Here is a 23,542-nt window from a genome sequence, read left to right on the forward strand (position 1 = left end):
GCAAAAAATGTAGCATTTATGTCTCCTCGAACTCCAGTTATCGTTATACAAAGACGAGAAGTATATTTATCAAAAATGAATCTCCCATTTCGGTTCATTTCCTTACGCTTTCCTGTTGTAGAGAAGGGAGCGTGCTTTTAAGTTGGTATTTGTGTTCGCGCATTTTCTCTTTCCTGGGATTGGACGTTGAATTGAACGAAGCGTCGCTTTAACCAGTGGGATAGCATTTGAGCAAGAGCGAAGTCTACGTCACTGCCAAGTTAATTCTCGGGCACTGTAGTACTGTTTAAGGAGGTATGCAACCACGCACAGTAATTATTACCATAGCCGCCATCTTTTATCTGCTTGTGTATGTATTGACCTGCCACGTGGTATTATTTCCAGGTAGTGAGACGTCTTTTACATACTCTTGTCAACTTAATTTGTCATAAAATGTCCGTGAATCCCTAACGTCCTTTGGGGAATCCCTTGCGCCGCCATTGCACAAATCTGAAAACTGCAAATTTGGATAGAGCAGGTTAGGATCCTTTGATGTTATCATGCCGCATCACGTCTACGCTCAGTATTTTGTGCAATATTTAACTCTAAAGTTTGTTTTCCCACGCTTTCGGCAGCTTATAACACGTAAACTAAGCGATTTTCTCTCTATGTTTATTAGAACTTTTTTGTTTGTTTTGCTCTCAGGTATCACCCCTCTGCTTTTGTACAACGAATTTAGCGCCATACTGTATATACAGGGTGTTTCAAACCAACACCGACGTTTGAGAGGTGATTCCTCAACTAAGATAAGATAAAAAGTATAGACCTACCTGGGTGAACAAATGCTTCCTTTCGGAGTTATAGGCTGCCAAAAACATGAAAAATTGAACTTTAAAAGACCCAAAGCTCCAAAACTATGGGACCTACCGTAGTCGGGTCAAGACTTCACTTAGGAATTAGTATGTGTCCTATCCAAATATCTATGCTTTAGAATCCTGCGGTACTTTCCCAACCATTTTTATGGATGTAGTTGGTGAGTACTTTAAGTTATATGCACTTAGCCAAACTCCCTCTATAAAAATTGCTGCGTGAGTACCTTAGGATTCTGAAACAGGTATTTTTGGATAGGACACATATTAGTTCCTAAGTGAAGTCTTGACCCGACTACGGTAGGTCCCATAGTTTTCGAGCTATGGACCTTCAAAGTTCAATTTTTCATGTTTTTGGCAGCCTATAGCTCCGAAAGGAAGCATTTGTGCACACAGGTTGGTCTATAATTTTTGACTTATCTTGGTGACTTATCTTTGACTTATCAGGAATCACCTCAAAAACGTTGTCGGTGTTGTGTTGAAACACCCTGTATATATATATATATATATATATATATATATATATATATATATATATATATGGAACTAGATCTTTCATTAGTTGCCTGTATATGATTCAATAAATTAGGTAGGATCATATTGTGTGTACGGTCATCCTTCATGTGGGTTCGTATGTAAGAAGTTACTGCAACTGTTGCATTTCTACGTTTCCACAAGATTCAGTTGTTGAGCTCTACTGAATATTGTAAAAATGATAAGTCACAGTTACTTTAGTTCATTGTGGTAATTCAAATTCTCCTTGTCACAAAGGGTACATTCAGTGTTCTTTTTAGTGTGCACAAACACTGATTCTGTTACAATCTTTTGAACTTTACTAGTTTCGTTAATGTACAAAACAAGACGAACTTTTTTTTAACTGTATGAACTATTTCTTCTAAGTAGATATTGAATCATCTTAGGGAAAGGTAATACCACTGTTGAACTCACCCAGCTCTGGACTCTGCTATTTCTTCTATTCTAACTCTTACCCGTTGGTTCTTATATGAGCTTCTTACGAGTTTTCGGATCATTCCATTCCATCCTCATTTAGCACTTCTAGTAAAATAACCTATTTACTTGGCCAAAAACATTTTCTAAGTGGATAAATGCCACATATTTTTGTTTTCCTTTTTATATAAATCTTTTATTGATAACCCGAAGTATACCAGTGAGGTCTCGTATTCCTTTCCTAAATGTAAATGTTTCTTATTTGTTGTAGCGTATAGTTTATATTTATAATATTTGCCACTCATGATATTCAAACCACAAAAGGTAACTTCAGAAATCAATATGTTATTTGGTTCAATAATAACGCCACTAGCGCTTATGGAAATTTAATACGAGATTGCAGTTTAATGTTATATCCCAATACTCCTGTACTATCAGAGAAAAAAATTTTAAAATACTTCGTGTGAATTAGGGATGATTGGCTCCATGAAAAGGGCAGTGGTAGATACTGGGAGAATACCACGAAAAGGATGTTGGTACGGATATAGGGAGAGCGCCACGCCACTTAGTAGGAGAAGGGTCGTATTCTGTCATTTACAGATGTCTGGTACTTTAGGCATCTCATATTCTGTGTATAACCACAGCCGGAAATATAGCTGTAATTCAGGTTAGTCGAACTTACGTGCGCCTTGAAAAGTTATTACCCACAAAGATTCACAAATACGCGAATTGTTTTGTGTATTATTCCAGATTATTTTCCGTTACGTAATAGTGTTTTTTGGGGGGAGGGGAGAGTGTGCTGTGAAGGAGAGGGCGCCCCGGGTATTTGTCCGGTTGCCCAGCGAGTTATTCCACTAGTGTATGAAATAATTCGGAACAGATTTAATTAAATAAGTACTTAAAAGATTAAAGTTACTTCAGCTTACTTTCATAGTTGCTTTCATATTTGAGGTATTTCCGAAAGAAAAACATAAATATTAACTAACTTTTTTTCCCCTTTTTAAGCCTACTGAAATGTGGATTATTTCTAGTTAGTACCACTATTAATTTTTGTTAGAGCTATATATTTTCCTCTTCTAGCATTCGCACATTTGTCTGTTCATTTTCAAGTTAAGTGGATTTCATTATAAACTTATTCAAAGAATACACTCTATACAAAGAATACGTAACATACAAAGTGTGAATAAATGACTGGACTAGGACTCGAACCAGGGATCTTCGGAATACCGTGCTGATGCGTTAACCACTACGCTACCCAGTCCACTTCCCAAAACAGCCACACAGTCTTACTCCTGAAGTCGATGTTCTCCACTCAGACCTTATTAGTGATTGTTCTGGGAAGCGGATTGGGTAGCGTAGTGGTTAACGCATCGGCACAATGTGCCGAAGATCCCGGGTTTGAGTCGTGGTCCAGTTATTCAGTTTTTCACTCTTTGTGTGTACTTGAATTCGCACTACAGAGGATCTGGCATGTTAAAAAAAAAATCGATTGTTTCCTTCCTTTCATTAATAAATACGTAATACACTCTACAAAAGTTGTATCTCTGATCGGAACGTTATAAATTTTTGGAATATTTCCATTCTGACCTAAAGAAACGATTACTGTCAATTCTACAAATATCCTCTCATGATCACTAGGCATATTCACATTTTTACTTATTCGAAATAAAAGGATTATTGTTGATTGTTAACTAGTTTAGTTCAAATTATTGCTACCAACTTCGATTTGTTATTAGTTTTTCTAGAGGGATGGTTGCCTCGAATTTGAAATTGGTTTCCAAGTTATTTTCTATATTTGTAGGGTATATGCCTTCGAACGGTACTCACCAGGTTATGGCATATGCTGATGATGTAAATTTAATAGGAGATGATATGAGAACAATAGAAAGAAATGCAGAGATCTTATTAAACGCTTGCAGGGACATGGGTTTAGAAGTAAATGCAGAGAAAACTAAATACATGGAATTGCGTCGGGACGAATACAGCAAATTATGGATGCGTTAAAATACTAAATAATACTTTTGATAAAGTGGATACTTTCAAATATCTAGGATCAATATTAACAGAAGAAAATCATATTCACGGAGAAATTAAATGTCGACTAAAAGCAGGGAATTCGTGTTACTATTCAGTTCAAAATCTCTTGTCGTCGCGAATTCTGTCGAGGAATTTGAAACTTAAAATATACAAAACGATAATCATGCCTGTTGTTCTGTATGGTTGCGAAACATGGTCGCTTACTCTGAGGGAAGAACATAGACTGAAAGTATTTGAGAACAAGATCCTGAGACGAATATTCGGACCCAAGAGGAACGGGAATGGGGAATGGCGGAAACTTCATAACGAGGAACTACATAATTTATATGGTATACCCAACATTGTTAGTGTCGTCAAGTCTAGGAGGCTTAGATGGGCGGGTCATGTAGCTAGAATGGAAGAAAGTAGAGACGCTTTCAAAGTCTTGACTGGAAGACCAATCGGAAAACGACCATTAGGAAGACCTAGGCGCAGATGGGAGGACAATATTAAGATGAATCTCGCAGAGATTGGAATACAGAGTAGAAACTGGATGCAATTAGCTAAGGATAGAAGTCAGTGGAGAGCTTTTGTGAACGCGGCATTGAACCTCCGGGTTCCATAGGCCATGGAGTTAGTTAGTTAGTTTTATATGCCTTCGATAGTTTCCGATTATCCACCATGAAAATGTCCAAGTTTTCTCGTAATGCAGGAGATCTACATCTGCTTGCTTAAAACCATTACATTTACCTCGATCGTGACGAAAACAAACAGAGAAATCCAACAACAATAACAAGAAGTTCGCATTCACCACTCCGTAACGTTATTTCAATACTTCTTTGAAAACAACGGCCGAGCGGTGGTCATTCCTCGTGACAAATGAAAAAACAGTTTAAAATTGAGGTCAATTATGAAAATAATAATAATAATAATAATAATATGTCTAGGACTACTTCAAACCGGTTGTTTTGTGGATTGTGGTTGCATGTTGCAATTCGCCATATAATTGTATTATCATCAGCACTATTGTCAGATGGATTTTTTAAACATTTAATCCCTCTTGCCAACAATTTCCCTTTGCTACTAAATAACCCCATTTTTTGCTGAATGCCCCGAGTTCTCAATTTAGATGTGGTTTCTGTTTTCTAATGTACCATGCTTTCTTAGTTCTTGTTCAAGATTTCCATTTGTTTAATGGAAAATTATCTTGAAGAAGAAGGGAATGAAAGAAAATAAATCTAAATCTATCTTGCAAAAATTTTGACAGTATAGTGTCATTGTGAGTTTTAACGTAACCGTGGTCCACAATAAAAATGCACTCTGTAAATAATTTTTGACGGTCCCTTAATGGATTGTATAGCATGTCCTATATTTTTATTCTTTTTTAACTACTGGCCACAATTTTAAACCATCTTTCTCCGTTGGAGGAAGGCTACAGAAGACGGCGATGATGAGAAATGAATGAAATGGTGGAATGAAGAAAGTGGGAGGAAACGAGAGAACCCCGAGAAAACCCATGCACCTGGTATTTATCCACCACAAAGGTCACTTGGCGCGAGCTGGAATCGAACCAAGAATCCCATGCGCCAGAGGTGAACGCTTTACCACTGAGCCACCGTGGCCCTGAAGTAAGTTGTAGTGCAGTGCGTATGAATGTTTTCTCTTTGCTGAAAAGCTGCAATGCAACTGTGAAATCAGGGATCTAATCTATTGTCTTTCCGACTGGCGAAACATCAGCACTTATGTAAACGAATGAGGCCTTGAAAAGCAACAGTATGTTGATGCAGGGTTTTTCACCCTATGATACGCGAGCCACTGTTGGTGGTACGTACGACTTACAGTGGTATTAATAATTAATATGCTTAGTTGGTACGCCAGTGAAAAAGGTTGTGCTAATGCATTTAAATGACAGTACTTTGTCACTCCGATATTATATTAGAACAAGTGGATAGTTTTTATATAAAGGAAAATATTAAACAACATATAATTAAGTACAGAAAGCAAAATAAACTCAATAATTTTAAAATAATGCTGCAGTTTATATTATGATTTTTATTTATTTATTTATTTTATTTTATTTTTTTTTTTTTAAGAAAGCTTTTTTCAGTTTAATGAAGACTGGAAAGGTATAAATTATGTTAATGTTATCTAATGTTTCGCTGGGAGTGTTTAGTTGTGCAGTGGAATTCGGTGTTGAATATTATTCTTTATATTGTTTCACTATCTCAGTTTTGACAAAAATGTGGATCAACCAGTCTTTTTATCTCAGTTGACACATAGAGATTGTTATTAATTTCCAAATTAGTAGATAGATCCGTAATAATTATTTAGTATATTTTTCTTTTAATAATAATAATAGTATAAAATTTCTTTTAAAATTACTTATTCACATTAATGCTTAAATATTTAGTTGCTCAATAAATGTTTTCTTCCTCGTTCATCTAACAGGACAGGTATTCAAAGACACCGTCTAAAATTAAGTCGAGGAAAAGAAAACTCTCCTGTAGTTCATCTCCGAAACAAGACAAAACGCCCAATACTTCAAATACTAGTGAAATGACTGCTGGACCCACAGCTGAAGCAACGGTTCGCAGAAAACGAGGAAGACCGCGCAAAATATTGACTAGTACTGTAACAGTTAATGCTAGCAAAGAAGAAAAGGAGGAAGTTGTGGATATTCAGTCACCAAGACCCATGAGAATGTCTGCAAAATTGTGTTCTAGCAGATGGAGAAAGGCGTTCGGGATAAAACAAGAAATGAGTTGTAAGGTAAGTAACAATAATAATATAATGACAAATCAATCGTACACTCTTGGAGTAAAACACTAGCATTGATATTGGGAGAACTGTACAATTAGAATGTTTACAAACTATTCATTTAAGAATGGTGTAAAGAGACAAGTTTTGCCAATAGATGTCACTACAGTTTTCGTATCTATCTCTCATGCATTTTTTTACCTTTCACGAAAATTTACAATTTCTCTTTCAAATTTGAACCTACAGACTTCAAATTTTTAGAGAAGGAAGTTCATAACCTATCGAAGGCAACAGTCCGTGCCGATTTTTTATTTAGAATTTTCTTCATTGTTGAAACAGTTATGTTGTTAAAGGTTTGGATATTCATTTCAACAATCAAGTCATTTCAATAATGAAGAAAATTCTAAATAAAAAATCGGCACGGATTGTTGCCTTCGATAGGTTATGAACTTCCTTCTCTAAAAATTTGAAGTCTGCAGGCTGAAATTTGTAAGAAAAATCGTGAATTTTCTTGAAAGGTAAAAAATACATAAGAAAGATACGAAGACTGCAGTGACACCTATCGGCAAAACTTGTCCCTTTAAACTAACCTTAAAACAGACTCTCAAAATATCCACAAAATAATAGATTTACTGTAAAAGTTAACTGCGAAAAGCTACGGTAGCTGAAACTCGAGGATACATTTTTCGTTACTCCAGTGATTGATTTCCCCCCTATTCTTATGCACATATTTTTCCATGTCTGTGTCATTTGAATTCATTGATAAAGTTTACTTTACGTTATGGGAAATTAAGCTCATCTTATTCGTCAAATAGAGAACTTAGGAGTGATGGGCAATAAATGTCTAATTGTCACCTTGAATTATATTTGAACGAAAACTTAAGTAGCAATAACGTGTATATTCTAATGGCATTATTATTATTAGACTTCCAAACGATCTATACATAAATGTCGGAATTTGTATGAACAGCTATGTTCTTCCGTCCGTCCATGTGTCTGTTGACAAATATCAGAATAAAAAAAAAGCCAAGGTATATTTAGAAGCAATTTTTTGGAATCGATTCAGCATCTCAAGAATAGGTTCTATCTTCTCCGTTAACCCTCTATTTAAACCGAAAGGAGTAGAAATAAACCATTTATTATTTCAGTGTTGATCCCTATAGAACAAAAACAGTAATAGATACCTACAAGCTTTTTTTTTGCAGTCGATTCAGCGTCTCAAGAGAATATACATCAACACCTGAAACACTCTGCCAAAACCGGAAGTGGTAAAACTTACTAGTACTTCCGGTTTCAATATTGAGTTCCATAGAGCAAATACAGTGAGAAATATTGAGAACCTTTTTTTTTCAATCCATTCAGCATCCCAAGAATAGATCCATCTCTCCGTTAACCCTCTATTCAAACCAAAATGGTACAAGTCAATTATTTCCGGTTTAACGGTGATATTCATAGAGCAAAGACGGTAAAATATATCGAGAAGCGGTTTTTCTTTTTTAATCTATTCAACGTCTCAAGAATAGGTTCTATACATCCGTTAACCTTTTTATTCAAACAGGAAGTGTTAGAAATCAACCATTTCCGGTTTCAACGTTGATCCCGTAGAACAGGAACGGCAATATATATAGCGAAAAGCTGTTTTTTGCAATCGATTCAGCATGTCAATAGAACATACAATCGCAACATTCTATGGAAACGTGAACATAGTATCTCCGCTTTCAATATTGATTTCCATATACCGAAACGGAAAGAGATATCGAGAAGCTTTTTTTCTTCAATTGAATCAGCTTCCCAAGAATAGAATCAATGTCTTTCGTTAACCATGTTTTCAAACCGGAAGTGGTAAAAAGCAACATCTCCGGTTTCAACGTTTCCGGTTTGTAGTCATAGAACAAGAACAGAAATAGCGACAAGCGGTTTTTAACAATTAACTCGGTGTTTCAAGAGAACGATCACTACCCACAACACACTGCCAAAACCGAAAGTAATTGAAAGTTACTAGTACCTATACCTCCTGTTTCAATATTAATTTCCAGAGAGCAAAAACAGTAAGAGATATCGAGAATTGGTTTTCTGCAATTCATTCAGCGTCCCAAGAATAGGTTCTACCTCCTCTGTTAACCTTGTATTCAAACCAGAAGTGCTACAAATAAACTATTTTCAGTTCAACGCTGATCCCCATAGAACAGAAACGGTAATAGATAGCAACTAATAGTTTTTTGCGGTCAATTCAGCGTCTCAAGAGAACAGATCATCATCATCTACAACACTTTACGGAAACCGGAAGTGGTTGAAATTTACTAGTGTCTCCGGTTTCAATGTTGATTTTCACAAAGAAAAAACGGTAAGAGATATTGAGAAGTGTTTTTATGCAATTGAATCAGCTTCCCAAGAATAGGGTTTGTCTCCTTGTTAACCCTCTATTTAAGCCGGAAGAAATCTATCTTCCCGATTTCAAAGTTGATTGTTATAGAACAAGAACGGGAATAGATAGCGATAAGCACTCTTTTCACAATTAATTTAGCGTCTCAAGAGAATTTATAATCATCACCTGCAACATTACCAAAACCGAAAATGGTTGAAATTTACTAGTACTTCCGGTTCAGTACTTTTTTTATAAAGCAAAAATGGTGAGAGATTTCAAGAAGCGGTTTTTTGACACAGATTCCGAGTCCCAAGTTGTTCCGTCTTTTATCTATCTCTTGAAACCAGAAGTGGTGAAAATCTGCGATTTTTCGGTTACAATACTGATCGCTTAATGGATAAAATGGACATAAATAACGATAAGAAATTTTTGGTATGGACAAAGTACCGCAAGAACATGTTTCACCTTATTGCAACAGGAGGAGGGCGCGGTGGCTCAGTGGTAGAGCGTTCACCTCTGGTGCTTGGGGTCCCGGGTTCGATCCCAGCCCCCACCAAGTGAACTTTGTGGTGGACAAACACCGTGCTCGTGGGTTTTCTCGGGGTTCTCCCGTTTCCTCCCACTTTCTTCATTCCACCATTTCACTCATCTCTCATTATCACCGTCTCCTTTAGCCTAACCGGCATAACCGTGGGACGTAAAACTTAAAGATTTCATTTTCATTTTTTATTGCAACAGGAAGTGATAGACAGTAATTAGCACTTCCAGTTTCACTGTTAAGCTCCATAGAGCTAAAACAATAGCGAGTAATGGCTTTTTGATACGGATTCAGCGTCCGAGGTACAGGTTATATCTTTAACCTTATTCCTCTATTGCAACCAGTTGTTATAGATTTACTATTTCAAGTTTAAGTATTTAATTCGCATAATTTGGAAGTCTTATTATAGTTTTACACTGTGAAACGAAACTCACTTATAACTGTTATTATTATTATTTGTAAATCGAACAGTAAAGTGTTTATTTGGCTTGAATCGTGTTTAATGGTATAATATTGAAGAGGTTCTTTGTTATGTTGTAATATTAAATACAAATTGAAAATTACTCACTTGAAACATTGAAATTGGAAAGTTCAGACGTTCTTGTGGGGCCGGGCCATCAGGAAAACACGATGCTTATGATTGTAGTACTAAAGAGTGGTGGTAAACATCTGGTCACTCCAGCTTTTGTAGGTCTGTTATCACAGCCATAAGTAGATATGTAAGAACTGGTTTATTTGTTTCTTCGATCTCTTACTGGGTATGGTAATAAACATATCAAAGAAGCCATATGCATTAAGTCTAGAGTGCTCTGCGGTTATATGAATTGATGAAGTAAAGTAAATCTTAATATTTCTATGAATATTTTCTATGAGTAAGACAGGAAGATTAGAGCGTTCACATTAATAATAACCTGATATATGAGTAGCTACAACAGATCCACTTTTCTTCAGTAGTTAGTTAAACATAGTGTTATAGATTTCTCGTTTCTTATTTGAAACAAATAGATATATTCACATACTGTAGAACATTTAGAAAGTACTTTTATGTGTAGTTAATTGTCTTGTGATTTCTTAATTTTGTTTCCTCGTGCTTTTTTTTTTTCTCCGAAGTACAAAAATGAAGTATTTAGTTGAAATGTTAAATTCTTGATCTACCGATGGGAAGTTCTGTACTTCTTGTTAAATAGCAAAGACGATTGATACTACCGTGAATAGTTTAGATGTAATCATATTTAAATAATTCAAATTACATTGCTATAGGATTGTCAGGATTTATTTGTTTGCAGTTAAAAGCTTTTGTATCAAGGAAGCATTCAGTGAAAGCTACTTCTGGGCAGCCAGCCTTATAAACTGCTATATTTTCAACGAACTTAAAAAGTTCGTTACTGAATTCTCTATGTCTGTGTGTCTGTCAGTCTGTCTGTTATTTGCGATTTTGTCAATTTTGAACCCTGCACTCGATAGAGCATCAAAAACTATCAGAGAAAGTAATTAAATTTTTTGCGTCACTCTTACCGTTCCCGAGATATTGGCCAAAAAATGGCCGATTTCCAGAATTTAAGGAGCCATATCTGGAATTGTAAGTCGTAGAGAGATCATATTGGTGTTGATCAATTCCTAAGAGGATGGTAAACATTTTGATACCGATATTAATGGGTGGCCAGTTGGACAGTGGCCACTGGCAACTATTTGGTACCAAAATATTTACCATCTTCTTAGGTATTGATCAACAACAATATCATCTCTCTATGACTTACCGTTCTCGTGATATTGGCCAAAAAATGGCCAATTTCCAGATATTTAAGGAGCCATATCTCGGGAACCATAAGTTATAGAGAGATCATATTGGTGTTGATCAATACCGAAGAGGATGGTGAACCGTTTGGTACCAAATAGTAACCGGTGGCCACTGATCAACCGGCTACTGGCCAACTGCCCAACCTTCCCCAACTGGCCAAAAAAGTTCGAATTTCGGGAGATTTAAGGAGCCATATCTCGGGAACTGTAAATCATAGAGAGAGGATATGTTGCGAATTTTTGCGAGAAACAGAAGAAGGGGCGGATAAAATATTTACTTTTATATGTAGGTAAAATCACAGTTATCTTTTTCGCTCTATCTCTTCATTCTTTTTAAGTTCGTTCTGGGAATGCTTTTGGAGCATTCTCAACTGGTTATTTCTTTCTTCAAGATCTAATTTTGCTTTTTGGTTAAGATGTTCGATAACTGGTGAGGCTCCAAAACTGTTCATAGTAAATGTTTTAATTTCTTTTCTCCCCAGAAATGAAGCTCAGTAGTGTCATAAAATACTCCCAACGAAGCTGTAATAGAGGCAGGATTTTTGGAGCCTTTTCACTAGATTCTTGGGTGTTCTAGAACAAAAAGTGTCTGTTGAATGACTTTTGCAATGATCAAAATATTTTCATCAATGAAATATTTTTTGTGATGATTGTCCGCAAAAAGCTGAAGGATGCGTTTTGCTTTCCCAACACCTAAATTGTGGGATAAGAAAATACTAATCCGTCACTAACCTCATACATTATTATTAATTATTTTCTGGCAGGATTTTTCCAGATTCAAGCTGTCACTGCCTTAACCAGAAAATTTATCAGTACTATGTGTGACCAACCCTTCTTGGATTGGTGAACGATACTTCCAATTTCTGTTAATTTTGATGATTCGATAGACAAGCATTGATATAATATTCAATTTCTTAGATATGTTGAAAATCTGTGAAGCTGGATTTTCCACTTTAAGTAGCACTATTACAACACTACTCTCATACTCACCCTACTCCAGGCAAATTATTTAACAACACATTTTCTATTCTACAGTAAACTTCACTTCTACAATAAACTTCACATTGTTTCTAGAAAAAAAGGTAAGAAACACTTATTTATATTTTTAGCCCTCACCTCCATGTTTCCTGAGACAGGAACAGATTTCGAATTTTACATGTTTGTATTTCTTCTTACGAAATAAAAACGTAAAATTCGCAGTCTGTTCTTGCTAGTGGATGAAAACCAATTCATCTTAAAATATACGAGATGATTATTCCCAAATATCTGTCCTTAGGGAGTGAGTGTTAAAAATGTATTCACAATAGTTCACTAATTGTGTAATCGCGTACCAGTTCATCGTTACCGATGTACAATTATCGATTTTATCTGTTATTCTTGTTAATGATATATATTGTAGATCATTTATCTCTTTTTAATTCTACATGTTCTGTTCTTTGTGATTATTAAATTATATTCCGATCGGATTCTAAGTACTGCGGATGATGAAGATAGAACACACAATCTGACTGTAATTACTGTCAAAAATTTTTATTTGTTTTAACTTTATTCAATCTTCTTTGGGCAAATAATTAAACAAGTTATTGAAGAACTGTGTTTAAACTATTTCTTTTATATTAAAATTATGTAGGCACGTGAGAGGATGATTCAAATTAACAAAAAATTGGCTTTTTACCAATAAATCCTGCCGTGGGAAAACTAAATATTCTCCAAACGTATCGGAACAACAAACTAGTTCCGTCTTCAGTGGTAAGGTTACAAGAATAAAAATGGACGAGAGAAAAATAATGGAAAAGGGAATACATACCACTAAATAAATATAACGTGAGAGATGGGTGTTAAAAACACAAGCAGAACAGAGTGCGAAAGAAAGAGCTAAGTTAAAGGAAGCGCGGTATCTGTTGTTACTTCAATATTGCTAGATCTAAAATATACATGAAAGGTAGGTAACCAGATTTTTTCAGTGTTGCCAAAATCGAGATTTAAAAACGGTTTATATTTATCAATAAACAGGGCTTCCAGCGGTCCTATTTTCCTATTTTTTCCTATATTTTGGAAATTTGTGTATATATGTCCTATATTTTTATCTTGTCCTTTATTTCCTATATTTTTCAGTGATCGAATTATTAAAAATACAGGCCAAGGGCTAAATTGTTACATATTATAGTAGTCGCGCCGAGTCGTGATGCTTGACCTAGATCTGCCGATTTCACCACCCAATAGAACGCGAGGGTATGTTCCGGTCGTCAACACCCACCCATCAAATTTTGTCAGTGCCGTCTCTCGCGCTACACGGAAAACATCTCCCGAGAGTATAGTGTTGTCGGATTGGCGCCAAGTTCCGTTTTGTTAATTGTTTTGTTGCGTTATATGTTCGTTGTTACTATTCGTGTTGTTACCGTTTTAGAATAATTGTTACAGTTGTTATTGTTGTGCAGTGTTATTATTGATAATTTTTAAGTGTTTTCGTGTGCGTCTGTGTATATGTGATATACATGTATACTCTTATACGCGTACTTGTTATTGGATTTGTTTATTCCCTCTTTCACCTTGCGTTCGTGTTCTGTTCTTGGGATATGCAATATGAGTGATATTAGAAACAATAAGAAGGTGATTCACAAGCAACGGATATCTATTATTTATAGTGTTCTCCAGTTTTTTAAAAAAGAAGCCAAAGCAGGAGCTCCTCTTATCAATATAAACAAAGTGCAGGAGAAAACTGCAAAAGCTTGTGGTGTAAGCAGGAGCTCTGTTCAACGCATAATTGAAGAGGCAAAGGGAGCACAAGCTTCAACAGGTGAAACATCCTTCGTTTCTCCAAGGAAACGGATAAACAGAAGACCAGTTATCACTGATCTAGAAAGATTTTGATAAAAATGTTCTCAGGAGGAGAATATTCCACTACTATGAGAAGACTGAGTATCACACGGTGGATAAACTTCTTCATGATATGAGGAGTGGAATTAACTTGAAGGGGAAAGCAACATCCTTACGTTCCATTTTAAAGTCAATGGGTTTCCATTACCGGAACACAATAGATGGTCGAAGGTACCTTCTTAAAAGAAACGATATTGCAGTTTCGCGTATAACATTTTTACGCAAAACCTGCAAGGCAAGGCAAGAGGGGCGGGAGATATTTTACCTTGATGAGACATTTGTACACAAAAACCACTCTCATTCAAAGGTGTGGCAAACCGAAGACGGAAGAGGTGGTTTGAACGTGCGTGTGGGAAAGGAAAAAAGAACAATAGTGTGCCATGTGGGTTCCGGGAAAAGGGGATTTGTGCCAGGTCGCAAATTAGTTTTCCGCAGAAAACAGAGCTCTGCTGACTACCACCATGAAATGAACACGGCTGTTTTCAAGGAATGGTTTTTAAACTTTCTTAATAAGTTACGTGACTTGAAAGTAAAAAATGCTGCAATTGTGATGGACAACGCTAGTTACCACTCAGTGATCTTGAATAAATCGCCAAGTACGAACACAAAGAAAAATAACAGTTGAATGGCTATCAAAAAACAACATTTCACACGATCCGAAGCAAACCCGTGTTGAGCTTTTGAAACTTGTACAGATGTCCAAACCTTGCATTAAGATGTACGAATTCGACGAAATTGCTTCAAGTTTTGGGCACACTGTAATCAGACTGCCTCCCTATCATTGTCACTACAATCCAATAGAGATGATATGGGCACAAGTGAAGAGATCGATTGCAGACAAAAGCAACACGTTTAGGCTAAACGATGTAGAAAATCTCGTAAATATTGCTTTGGACAGTGTATCTATACATCAGTGGGAGACATGTGTTGGTCACGCGGAAAAACTACAAGAAGAAGATTTTCGTCCTGAAGTGTTTGCTGATAGCACAATGGAAAATATTATTATAAATTTACAAGACAGTGATATGGAGAGCGAAGTTTGCGTAGAAACAGACGAAGATGGACAAGAGGATGAAGAGGAAGAACAACTTGCTATCCCTCTGGAATATATATATATATATAATATATATATATATATATATATATATATATATATATATATATATATATATATATTATAACTCATTTACTATGTCATATGTTTGGCAACATTGTTGGTGAATTTCAGTTGTTTGACGTTTCCCCAAGCAGCGACTCCACGAATTATACCGAAGTTTTCCGATGTGTTATTAGAGCCGAAGCTTCACGACTGGGCGCGAGTACTATAGCAATATACTAAATGTATCGTAGCATTTATTTTTGCTAAGAGACTTGTCATTAATCCTCACTATTATTTTTTTAATTTGTTTTTTTCTATCCTTCCACGTCTACTATTTTTTCTTTGTTTCCTATGTGCTTATTCTCCCCCATGAAGCTTAGCTGAGGAACCTTGCCATGCTCTAGTTTCTTACAATGCAAGCTGTGTTAGCATTTTCCTTCAGCATTATTGGCTAGGCATGGAGCTGTGTTGGTATTCACCAACATATTCCAACGCCTTCCAATATTGCTGTACATATGCAGGGTTCCCACACGCGTCTTGAAAAACCTGGAAATAAAAGAGTGTCGTGGAAACGTCCTGGAAAAGTTATGGAAAGCAGAAAAATGGTGAAAATGCTGAAAATTATTTACGAACTGGAAGTGTCCTGAAATTTATGTTGTATAACAGTTGTTAGAAGTGTATATATAATTTGCAGGGCTATGATGAATGAAATGCAGTTGAGTCAATCCATTATAAGTGATCAAGCATGTGCCGCTCGACCATCTCCAAAAAATCTAATTTTTCATGAATGTTTATCCTATATCAGGCTACTTCAAAACCACAATTAATTATTTTCTGCAACATCCCATGGTGACACAGCGGCTGCCGCCATTTTGCGTATTTTCGATTTTAGGCATTTACGTTGTTTTGAATATCTCAGCTTGCATTTGGCCTACCAAATTGAAAATTGCTGGACGTCTCCAACTTGTGCAGAGGTAAAACTTTGATCGCTTAACATTTTTGCCTAAAACCATTTAAAGGGGGTGAAATCAGGGCCTATAGTAGCAACATTTTTGGACATTGGAGACATGTTTGGGAAGAGAAAACAACTGACGTAGAGGTCTGAATTTGTGTGTGCATGTAGCCTGGGGTCATAAGTTAATACACAAAAATTTACAGACCTGTAGCTGCTCCCAAAGGCCTGAAACAAAATCGTAAAGTTGGGGAATTATGCCAATTTAGCATGTTTCACTGCCCAATATCTCCGATGGGCCTGGATAAAAAAACAAAATCTGAAATTTTGGGAATAGTTAGTCCTTTAGTATACCATAACACACAACAAAGCGCGTTTTGTGTTTTTGAGCAGAAGGGGGTCAAAGTATTAAGTAATGACGTCATACTCTAGGAGGTGTTTTGTTCACAAAGTCAACTGAAAATTCGTTGTTGTGAAGTAAAATAAAGTAGGATTAATGGTTAATCCAGTCAAGGCTCTGAAGCTCGTTTCGTTCCTCTAGTTGTAACACTGTCTTATCACACCCACATCAGCACTGGTGAAGAATGCCGCTATCAGCAGAATGCGAGGAAACTCAAAATGCATCCTTGACACAAAAAAAAAAAAAAAAAAAAAAAAGTCCGTAAGTACTCCTTGCTCTTGCTTATATCAATGATATTCAATCATGTTTATTCTTGTTTTAACTGTTAACTCATGTAGGAGACTGTTGTCCTTTCGTTTGATCTACGTTCTCAAGTCAGTACACTTACACGTTGTAAATACTGACTGCGAAATGTAACACACAAAACGCGCTTTGTTATGTGTCATGGTATACTAAAGGAATAACTATTCCCAAAATTTCAGATTTTTTTTTTTATCCAGGCCCATTTGGAGATATGGACAGTGAAACATGCTAAATTGGCATAATTCCCCAACTTTACGATTTTATTTCAGGCCTTTGGGAGCAGCTACAAGTCTGTAAATTTTTGTGTATTAACTTACGACCACCTGCCACATGCACACACAAATTCAGACCTATACGTCAGTTGTTTCCTCTTCCCAAACATGTCTCCAATGTCCAAACACGTTGCTAGTGTAGGCCCTTCAAGTGGTTTTAGGCAAAAATGTTAAGAGATCAAAGTTTTACCTCTGCACGAGTTGGAGACGTCCAGCAAGTTTCAATTTGGTAGGACAAATACATGGTGAGATACTCAAAACAACGTAAACGCCTAAAATCGAAAAAATGCAAAATGGCGGCAGTCGCTGTGTCGCCATGGGATGTTGTAGAAAATAATTAATTGAGGTTTTGAATTACCCTGATATAGGATAAACATTCATGAAAAAATTAATTTTTTTTGAGAAGGTCGAGCGGCAATTTTTCTTTTTTCCCGATCACTTTGTATGGATTGACCCAGTTACATTATTCATTTCAGAAGGAAATACGTTGATCAAATAATTCAATGTTTAATTAGATTGAAATAGTTCATTACAGAGAAATAAGTTATCAGTCTTCTTTTTTTCATTAGAAATACGAAGTAATGAAAAATAATGTGAAAGCAAAGTTAATCTGTAAACAAAAGAACTAGAAGGATAGTAGGAAGGTAGACAAATAGTTAATATTTTTGCGTGTATTCAAAATTATATATAAATAACGTCATGTAAAAAGTGTTAAATACCATGGTAATCCTATAAATAAGAGTTATTTCTTTTTGTTTTGAGGTAGTGCGAATATGTTCTAAATTCCAACAATATTGAAGCTGCATTTTTTAGTGTTTTTACCATTTTCAATGCCTTGTTCAAATTCTATTGTTTGCACAAAAATCATAAAAACAAAAGAAAAAGTAACGTGAAAATTCAGAATGTATGGAGAGGTGGTATCCTTAAAGAAATAATACTTCTAGTTGTATTACTAATTTGTGTTTGTGTATTGTAGTCAAAATTGTTGGTACCCCAGAAAATCTGCAATGAATACTGGAAAAGTCTTAGAAGGTTGGCGGGTGAAGGGTGGCCTTTTCTTACAATACATATTTTTTCCTGTGCTTCAGAGCGCAATATTTTATTGTAGAAACCAAACTAACCTATATTTTTGCAATGTCCTGCTGGGAGACCTGAATAAAGAATGATTTTTTAATCTCCCATTTTTTTTTTTTTTTTTAAATTTATTTAACGTACAGCATTAACATGCTTTGTATTGTATGTTGTTTTAAATAAAGCAACAATCCTGGCATATCCTCTTGTAACTTTTTTGATTGTCTAATGTGTTCTTCATTGTAAGGATATTTTATGTAAAGAAATTTAAGAAACTAAATTAATTATTTTTCGGTACAATTTAAACATGTTCGTAAGTACGTACCCATACACCATTCTAATTAAATATTGAATTAAGAGTTGCTTTTTAGAATTGGCTGAATTAAGTAGAAGCGGGTACTTAAGCTACTGAGACATTTACAAATACAGAAATAAGTCTTATTCAAGCATTTTTCTTTAAGAACGGGATTTTTTTTCGAAACAAATATACTTTCTGGTTTTCCTCATTAATCCCCCCCCCCCCCCAAAGTTACTTTGTTGTAAAGATTTTATATAGGTAAAAGACGAGTTATATTTTGAGCTATAGTTAAAAATGCACTTTTTAGAAAGACAAAAAGTTCGTTTTAGAAGAAATCTATTCAATGGATGCTGACTAACCACAGTTAAAAGTAACTCACATTAATTGTCTGTGTCTAATAGTTTCATTCATATATATTTCTTTTTCATTAATATTAATTACTAGGGTAACCCAAAAGTATGAAAAGCATAATAGCAATTTATACATATGGCTGGTACTTTTAACATGGGTGTGGTTGCTTAAGAGTCCAGAAGAAACTAATTTTAAAAGCATAATAAAGCATAATCTTAGAAAATAAAGCATAATTTAAAATATATAGCACAATTATTGGAAAATTCTGTTTAACTGCAAGTATAACATACTGTATTAATATTTTTTTAAAACTAATATTTACAATGCAAAATCATTGAGAACATAATAATGCAACAATGAAAAGCTTATTTTTATTTCTGTAATCTTTTCGGTGTAAGACTTTGATATGGAGAAAAGAAAAAAGGAAAAGAAGAAGAAAACTTTCCTCCAACAATGAATAGTACATAAGAACTCCACACTATATTGTTATGTGTACCTCTTGAACTTCGGCGCTTTCTGTACTTTTCAGTGGCATCTTTTACTTTCCCTTTCTGTATATGTGCACCTCTAAGGCGCACACAAAAGATTTAAAAAAAAAACTTACTCGAGTAAAGCATATCTCTTTACAGTGCATTAAGTAGGAAGTTCATTAAATATGAAAGAAACTGGTTGCATAAAATATTAATAAATAGATCAATATATTTAGAATATTTAATGTATAGTAAATATTATACATTATACACGATTAATGTAAAACAATGATTGAAATTAATAATAAAGCATAATTTGGAAAAAAAAATAAAGCATAATGTGGGTTGCTCTATTAATTACCTATGTAAGGTATGACTATACTGCACTGGATTGTCACGAGACTTTCTCTCGCGAATTTTATTTCAGTGAAATTACCATTATTGAAGCTTATAAGAATCCCGTTAATATCCAACTGACATTACCTACACATATCACTGTTACTATCTTTTAATACATTATATCAGGGATGCAAATAAGCAACAACATTTTACTAGCCCACATCCCACAATAGAAAGCATTTACTTACCTTCGGTATGATATTAAATACTCACCCACAACGACGAACCACCCGCCCGGGCGAGTGGTTATTTGCATGCCTGCATTATATCAATATCTGTTGTTGTTGAAGTTTAGCACCGAGACGTAGATGCACAATTGAAGATGCGCAATGCGTTTAATTCTCTCCCATCAGGAATCGAAGCCGGAACCCAATGCACCATAGATGTGCGCGCTAGCCCAGCAGGGAGGGTTATTTCTATCTATAGCAGCGTTTCCCAACCGGTGTGCCGCGAGAAAATCGGAACAAAATTATTAATTCTATAGTAACCAAATTGCAAGACACATGAACAGTGTATATTTGTATTTCATATTACCATGAACTTCTACAATGGAAAATTACTGTAATTGTTGTATATTATTGTACATACATTACTGTGTAAAATATAGTATTTCGTAATAGAATTTTATTTGCCAGATCCCCATACACATTTTCACGGTTAGCTGCTACGTTACGCTTCAATTGAAAGTCCTTACAGAGAGGTGGAATGAACTTTCAAATTTATACCGTTTTCATTTTTTAAAGCGCTCTCCCAAACAACTGAGGGATAAATTATATTTGATATAGTAAGTGATTATTTTGATGCAGCAGGTTTGTCATGGAAATCTTGTTTGAGTGTTGGCACAGATGGCGCTCCCTCTATGACAGGTTCCGTAAAGGGATTTTTGGCATTAGTAAAGCAAAAGAATCCGGAGATAATATTTACATATTGTTTTTTTCCGTAGAGAAGCATTTGTTTCAAAATCACTTGTTCCTGAACTTGCAAAAGTATTAAATCAAGTGGTAAAAATAGTTAATTACATAAAGCCAAGACCTCTTGAAACAAGACTATTTTCAGGTCTATATTCTGCAATGAATTCTGAATACAGTCAGTTGCTTATTCACACAGAAGTAAGGTGGTTGTCTCGTGGTCGCATGTTGTAAAGATTTTATACACTCAACGAACAACTTCTCCTATTCTTTCTGTCAGAAGAAAATGAATATGCCGATTTCCTTAGTAATGATTCTTCTTGCAATAAAGTACCGTTTCTTGCCGACTTATTCCAAACATTGAATACACTAAACAAAAGCATGCAGGGGGGAAAACGAAAATATACTAACTTTAAGTGACAAAATTAACTCAACTCAACTCAAAGTTTGTTCATTTAGGAAGAAACTCTCACTTTGGTAGAACAAAATTAGAAAACAAAACAAATGTGACATTTTGAACTTACAAAGTGCTGTAAAATTGACAGAAACCTCTTCAACAGTCATTTCAGACACACTGTCTTTGTTGCGTACCATGTTGAGAAGTATTTTCCTACACTTCAGTTGACTTCATTTGACTGGATGAGGGACCCCTTTGCGAATTCTCTTCTACAGTCACCAGAATTAAATGTTCAGGAAGAAAGTGAATTGGTCGATGTGAGGATTGACCGAGGTTCGAAGCTCTAGCACTCACAGCAAGACATTTTGGATTTCTCTCCAGCAGCCCTATTTCTACAAAGGCTGTGAAAATTCTCATTCCCTTTTCTACATCCTACTTAAGTGAAGCAAGATGTTCTGCAATGAACACGATTAAGTGTAACAACCGGAAGATATAGGGGCATGTTTATCGACTATCCATCCGCAATTCAAAAAGATCATAAAAGAACATCAAGCTCAAGTTGCACATTAATTTTGCTTGCACCAACTTGTCTTATTTATTTTTTAAAAAGTTGTATTATTAAACAATTGTAACCTTTAATAGATATTATTGAAAGATTGTTACATTACTAATATTATTTAACAATAACCTTCATATAATATTTGAAAATTGTAATGTGTATTAACCATGTTAATAAATTATAAGTTTCCTACTGTGCTACTTTTCTGTACATTTTTAATGTTAAAACAGTATTTATCACTATTATGACCATTATTGCTTCATTATTTGCAGACTATTTCGTAACTTGAAATTTTAAAATACCGCTAAATCCTTTCGACAAAGCAAACATGCATACAAATTACCTACATTTGTGTCTTTAAAGTACAAGAGATTTGCTTGTTCGTTCGTTATTTAGTGATATTCCTTCTTAGTGAAAGATTAGATACAATTTTGAAAAAGAAAGTGCATTTAAAAAAAAAACTGAGTCCTATTTTTATTGCAATTCTTTTCTATTTTTAAATTAGAATGAAAAATAAGCATATTGATTTACCATGGGAGAGAAACAGTGATCGAGCTTTCTTCTCTGTGAGAAAGAGATCAGTAATCACAGAAAAAATTACCATTGTGTTTTATATTTACAAATGATAATAATAATAATAATAATAATATTTATGTGTGTGCCGCGAGAATTCAAGTTACACCCGTAGTGTGCCGCAAGTTGAAAAAGGTTGGGAAACGCTGATCTATAGCATTGATAAAAATGTTTCGTAATTTTATAACATTTTCATTTTATTTTTATTAATTATCAGCTTTGTGTAAAAACCTTAACTATTCATAATAATCGATTCATAATTTTATTCATTATTTTACATTAACTTTCACAGTTCAAAACCATTTTTATTGTTAATGTTTAAAAAAAATGCCATTTATAATTTTAATTTTCATCAGACGAGGTTCATATATATATATATACGAGGAATAAATTGTGGTAAGTGTTTTTTGTCTTTCTTTATTTGGAATGAGAAATAACTCGAAAGCGTTAGAAAGTGTATGGAATCTACCACCAAAGGAAGGCTGAATACAGGATTCCGGACAACATTGGTTTATTATGGCATGAATAAAAGTTATACAAAACTACTCACACACGAGTCGCCCCGGATTGTCCACGACGTTTAGCAATCTTCGAAACAATCTCCAGGTTCATTGAGGGTTCGTTGCCAGCGATGGGAAGGCGCTGAATACCATATCCTGCATGTTATTCGTTAACGTGAGCCAGATACTGTTAAAATGTTCGTTTTGTTAGCAAAATGTTTCCCGCGCAATGGCTTCTTTATTTTGGGGATGAGATCGGGTGAGTATGGCGTCTGTGGAGACACTTCCCATCCCTACCGCTGTAAAAGACACTTGACACTGCTGTGTGAGTTGTTGCGTTTTATCATGTAGGACAATGGTATTGTTCAAAAGTTCTGGCCGTTTGGTACGTACTGCACTGCTTAACTTTGATACTAAAAATACCTGTAATAATGGGATATTCACAGTGTTCCCCTCACACACTGGATGGCGCACAAGAACATCTTTGCAGTCATGCGTCAGAATGACATTGACCTTGTGTTTTTGTGATGACCTTGGGTGCCGCTATTCACTGGACTGTTGCTTGAGTTTTGGTTCATGTGTACATACCCATATTTCATCCATGGCAATGATGGGATTCAGTATGGCATCCTATTCTTCCTGCAATTCTTCCAGATTGATGCAACATGTTCCGTAGCGAGTCCACTTCTATGCCTCACTTAATTGATGTGGCACTCACTTTGCACAAACTTTCCGCATGTTCATGTCCTCTCGTAAAATGGGGCGCACTGTCTTCGCCGGAATTCTTATTTACTCTTCTAATTTCGCAAGTGTGCAGCGCCTATCATCACCACCATCGCTCTTC

At 35.3% G+C, this 23,542-nt stretch overlaps 1 protein-coding gene across 4 annotated transcripts in view; it reads left to right on the plus strand.

The window, feature by feature from the left end:
- The window catches only part of LOC145664222 (uncharacterized), a 74,398-nt gene that overhangs the window by 38,211 nt on the left and 12,645 nt on the right, over positions 1 to 23,542 (plus strand). For all 4 annotated transcript variants that reach the window (XM_081730679.1, XM_081730681.1, XM_081730680.1 and 1 more), the window contains one exon: positions 6,261 to 6,581. In XM_081730679.1, coding sequence (XP_081586805.1) covers positions 6,261 to 6,581 — 321 coding nt within the window. The remainder of the gene's footprint in view (positions 1 to 6,260; positions 6,582 to 23,542) is intronic.

This window comes from Thermobia domestica, chromosome 11 (genome assembly GCF_964235325.1).
Source record: "Thermobia domestica chromosome 11, izTheDome1.hap1.1, whole genome shotgun sequence".
Classification (NCBI taxonomy): Eukaryota; Metazoa; Arthropoda; class Insecta; order Zygentoma; family Lepismatidae; genus Thermobia; species Thermobia domestica.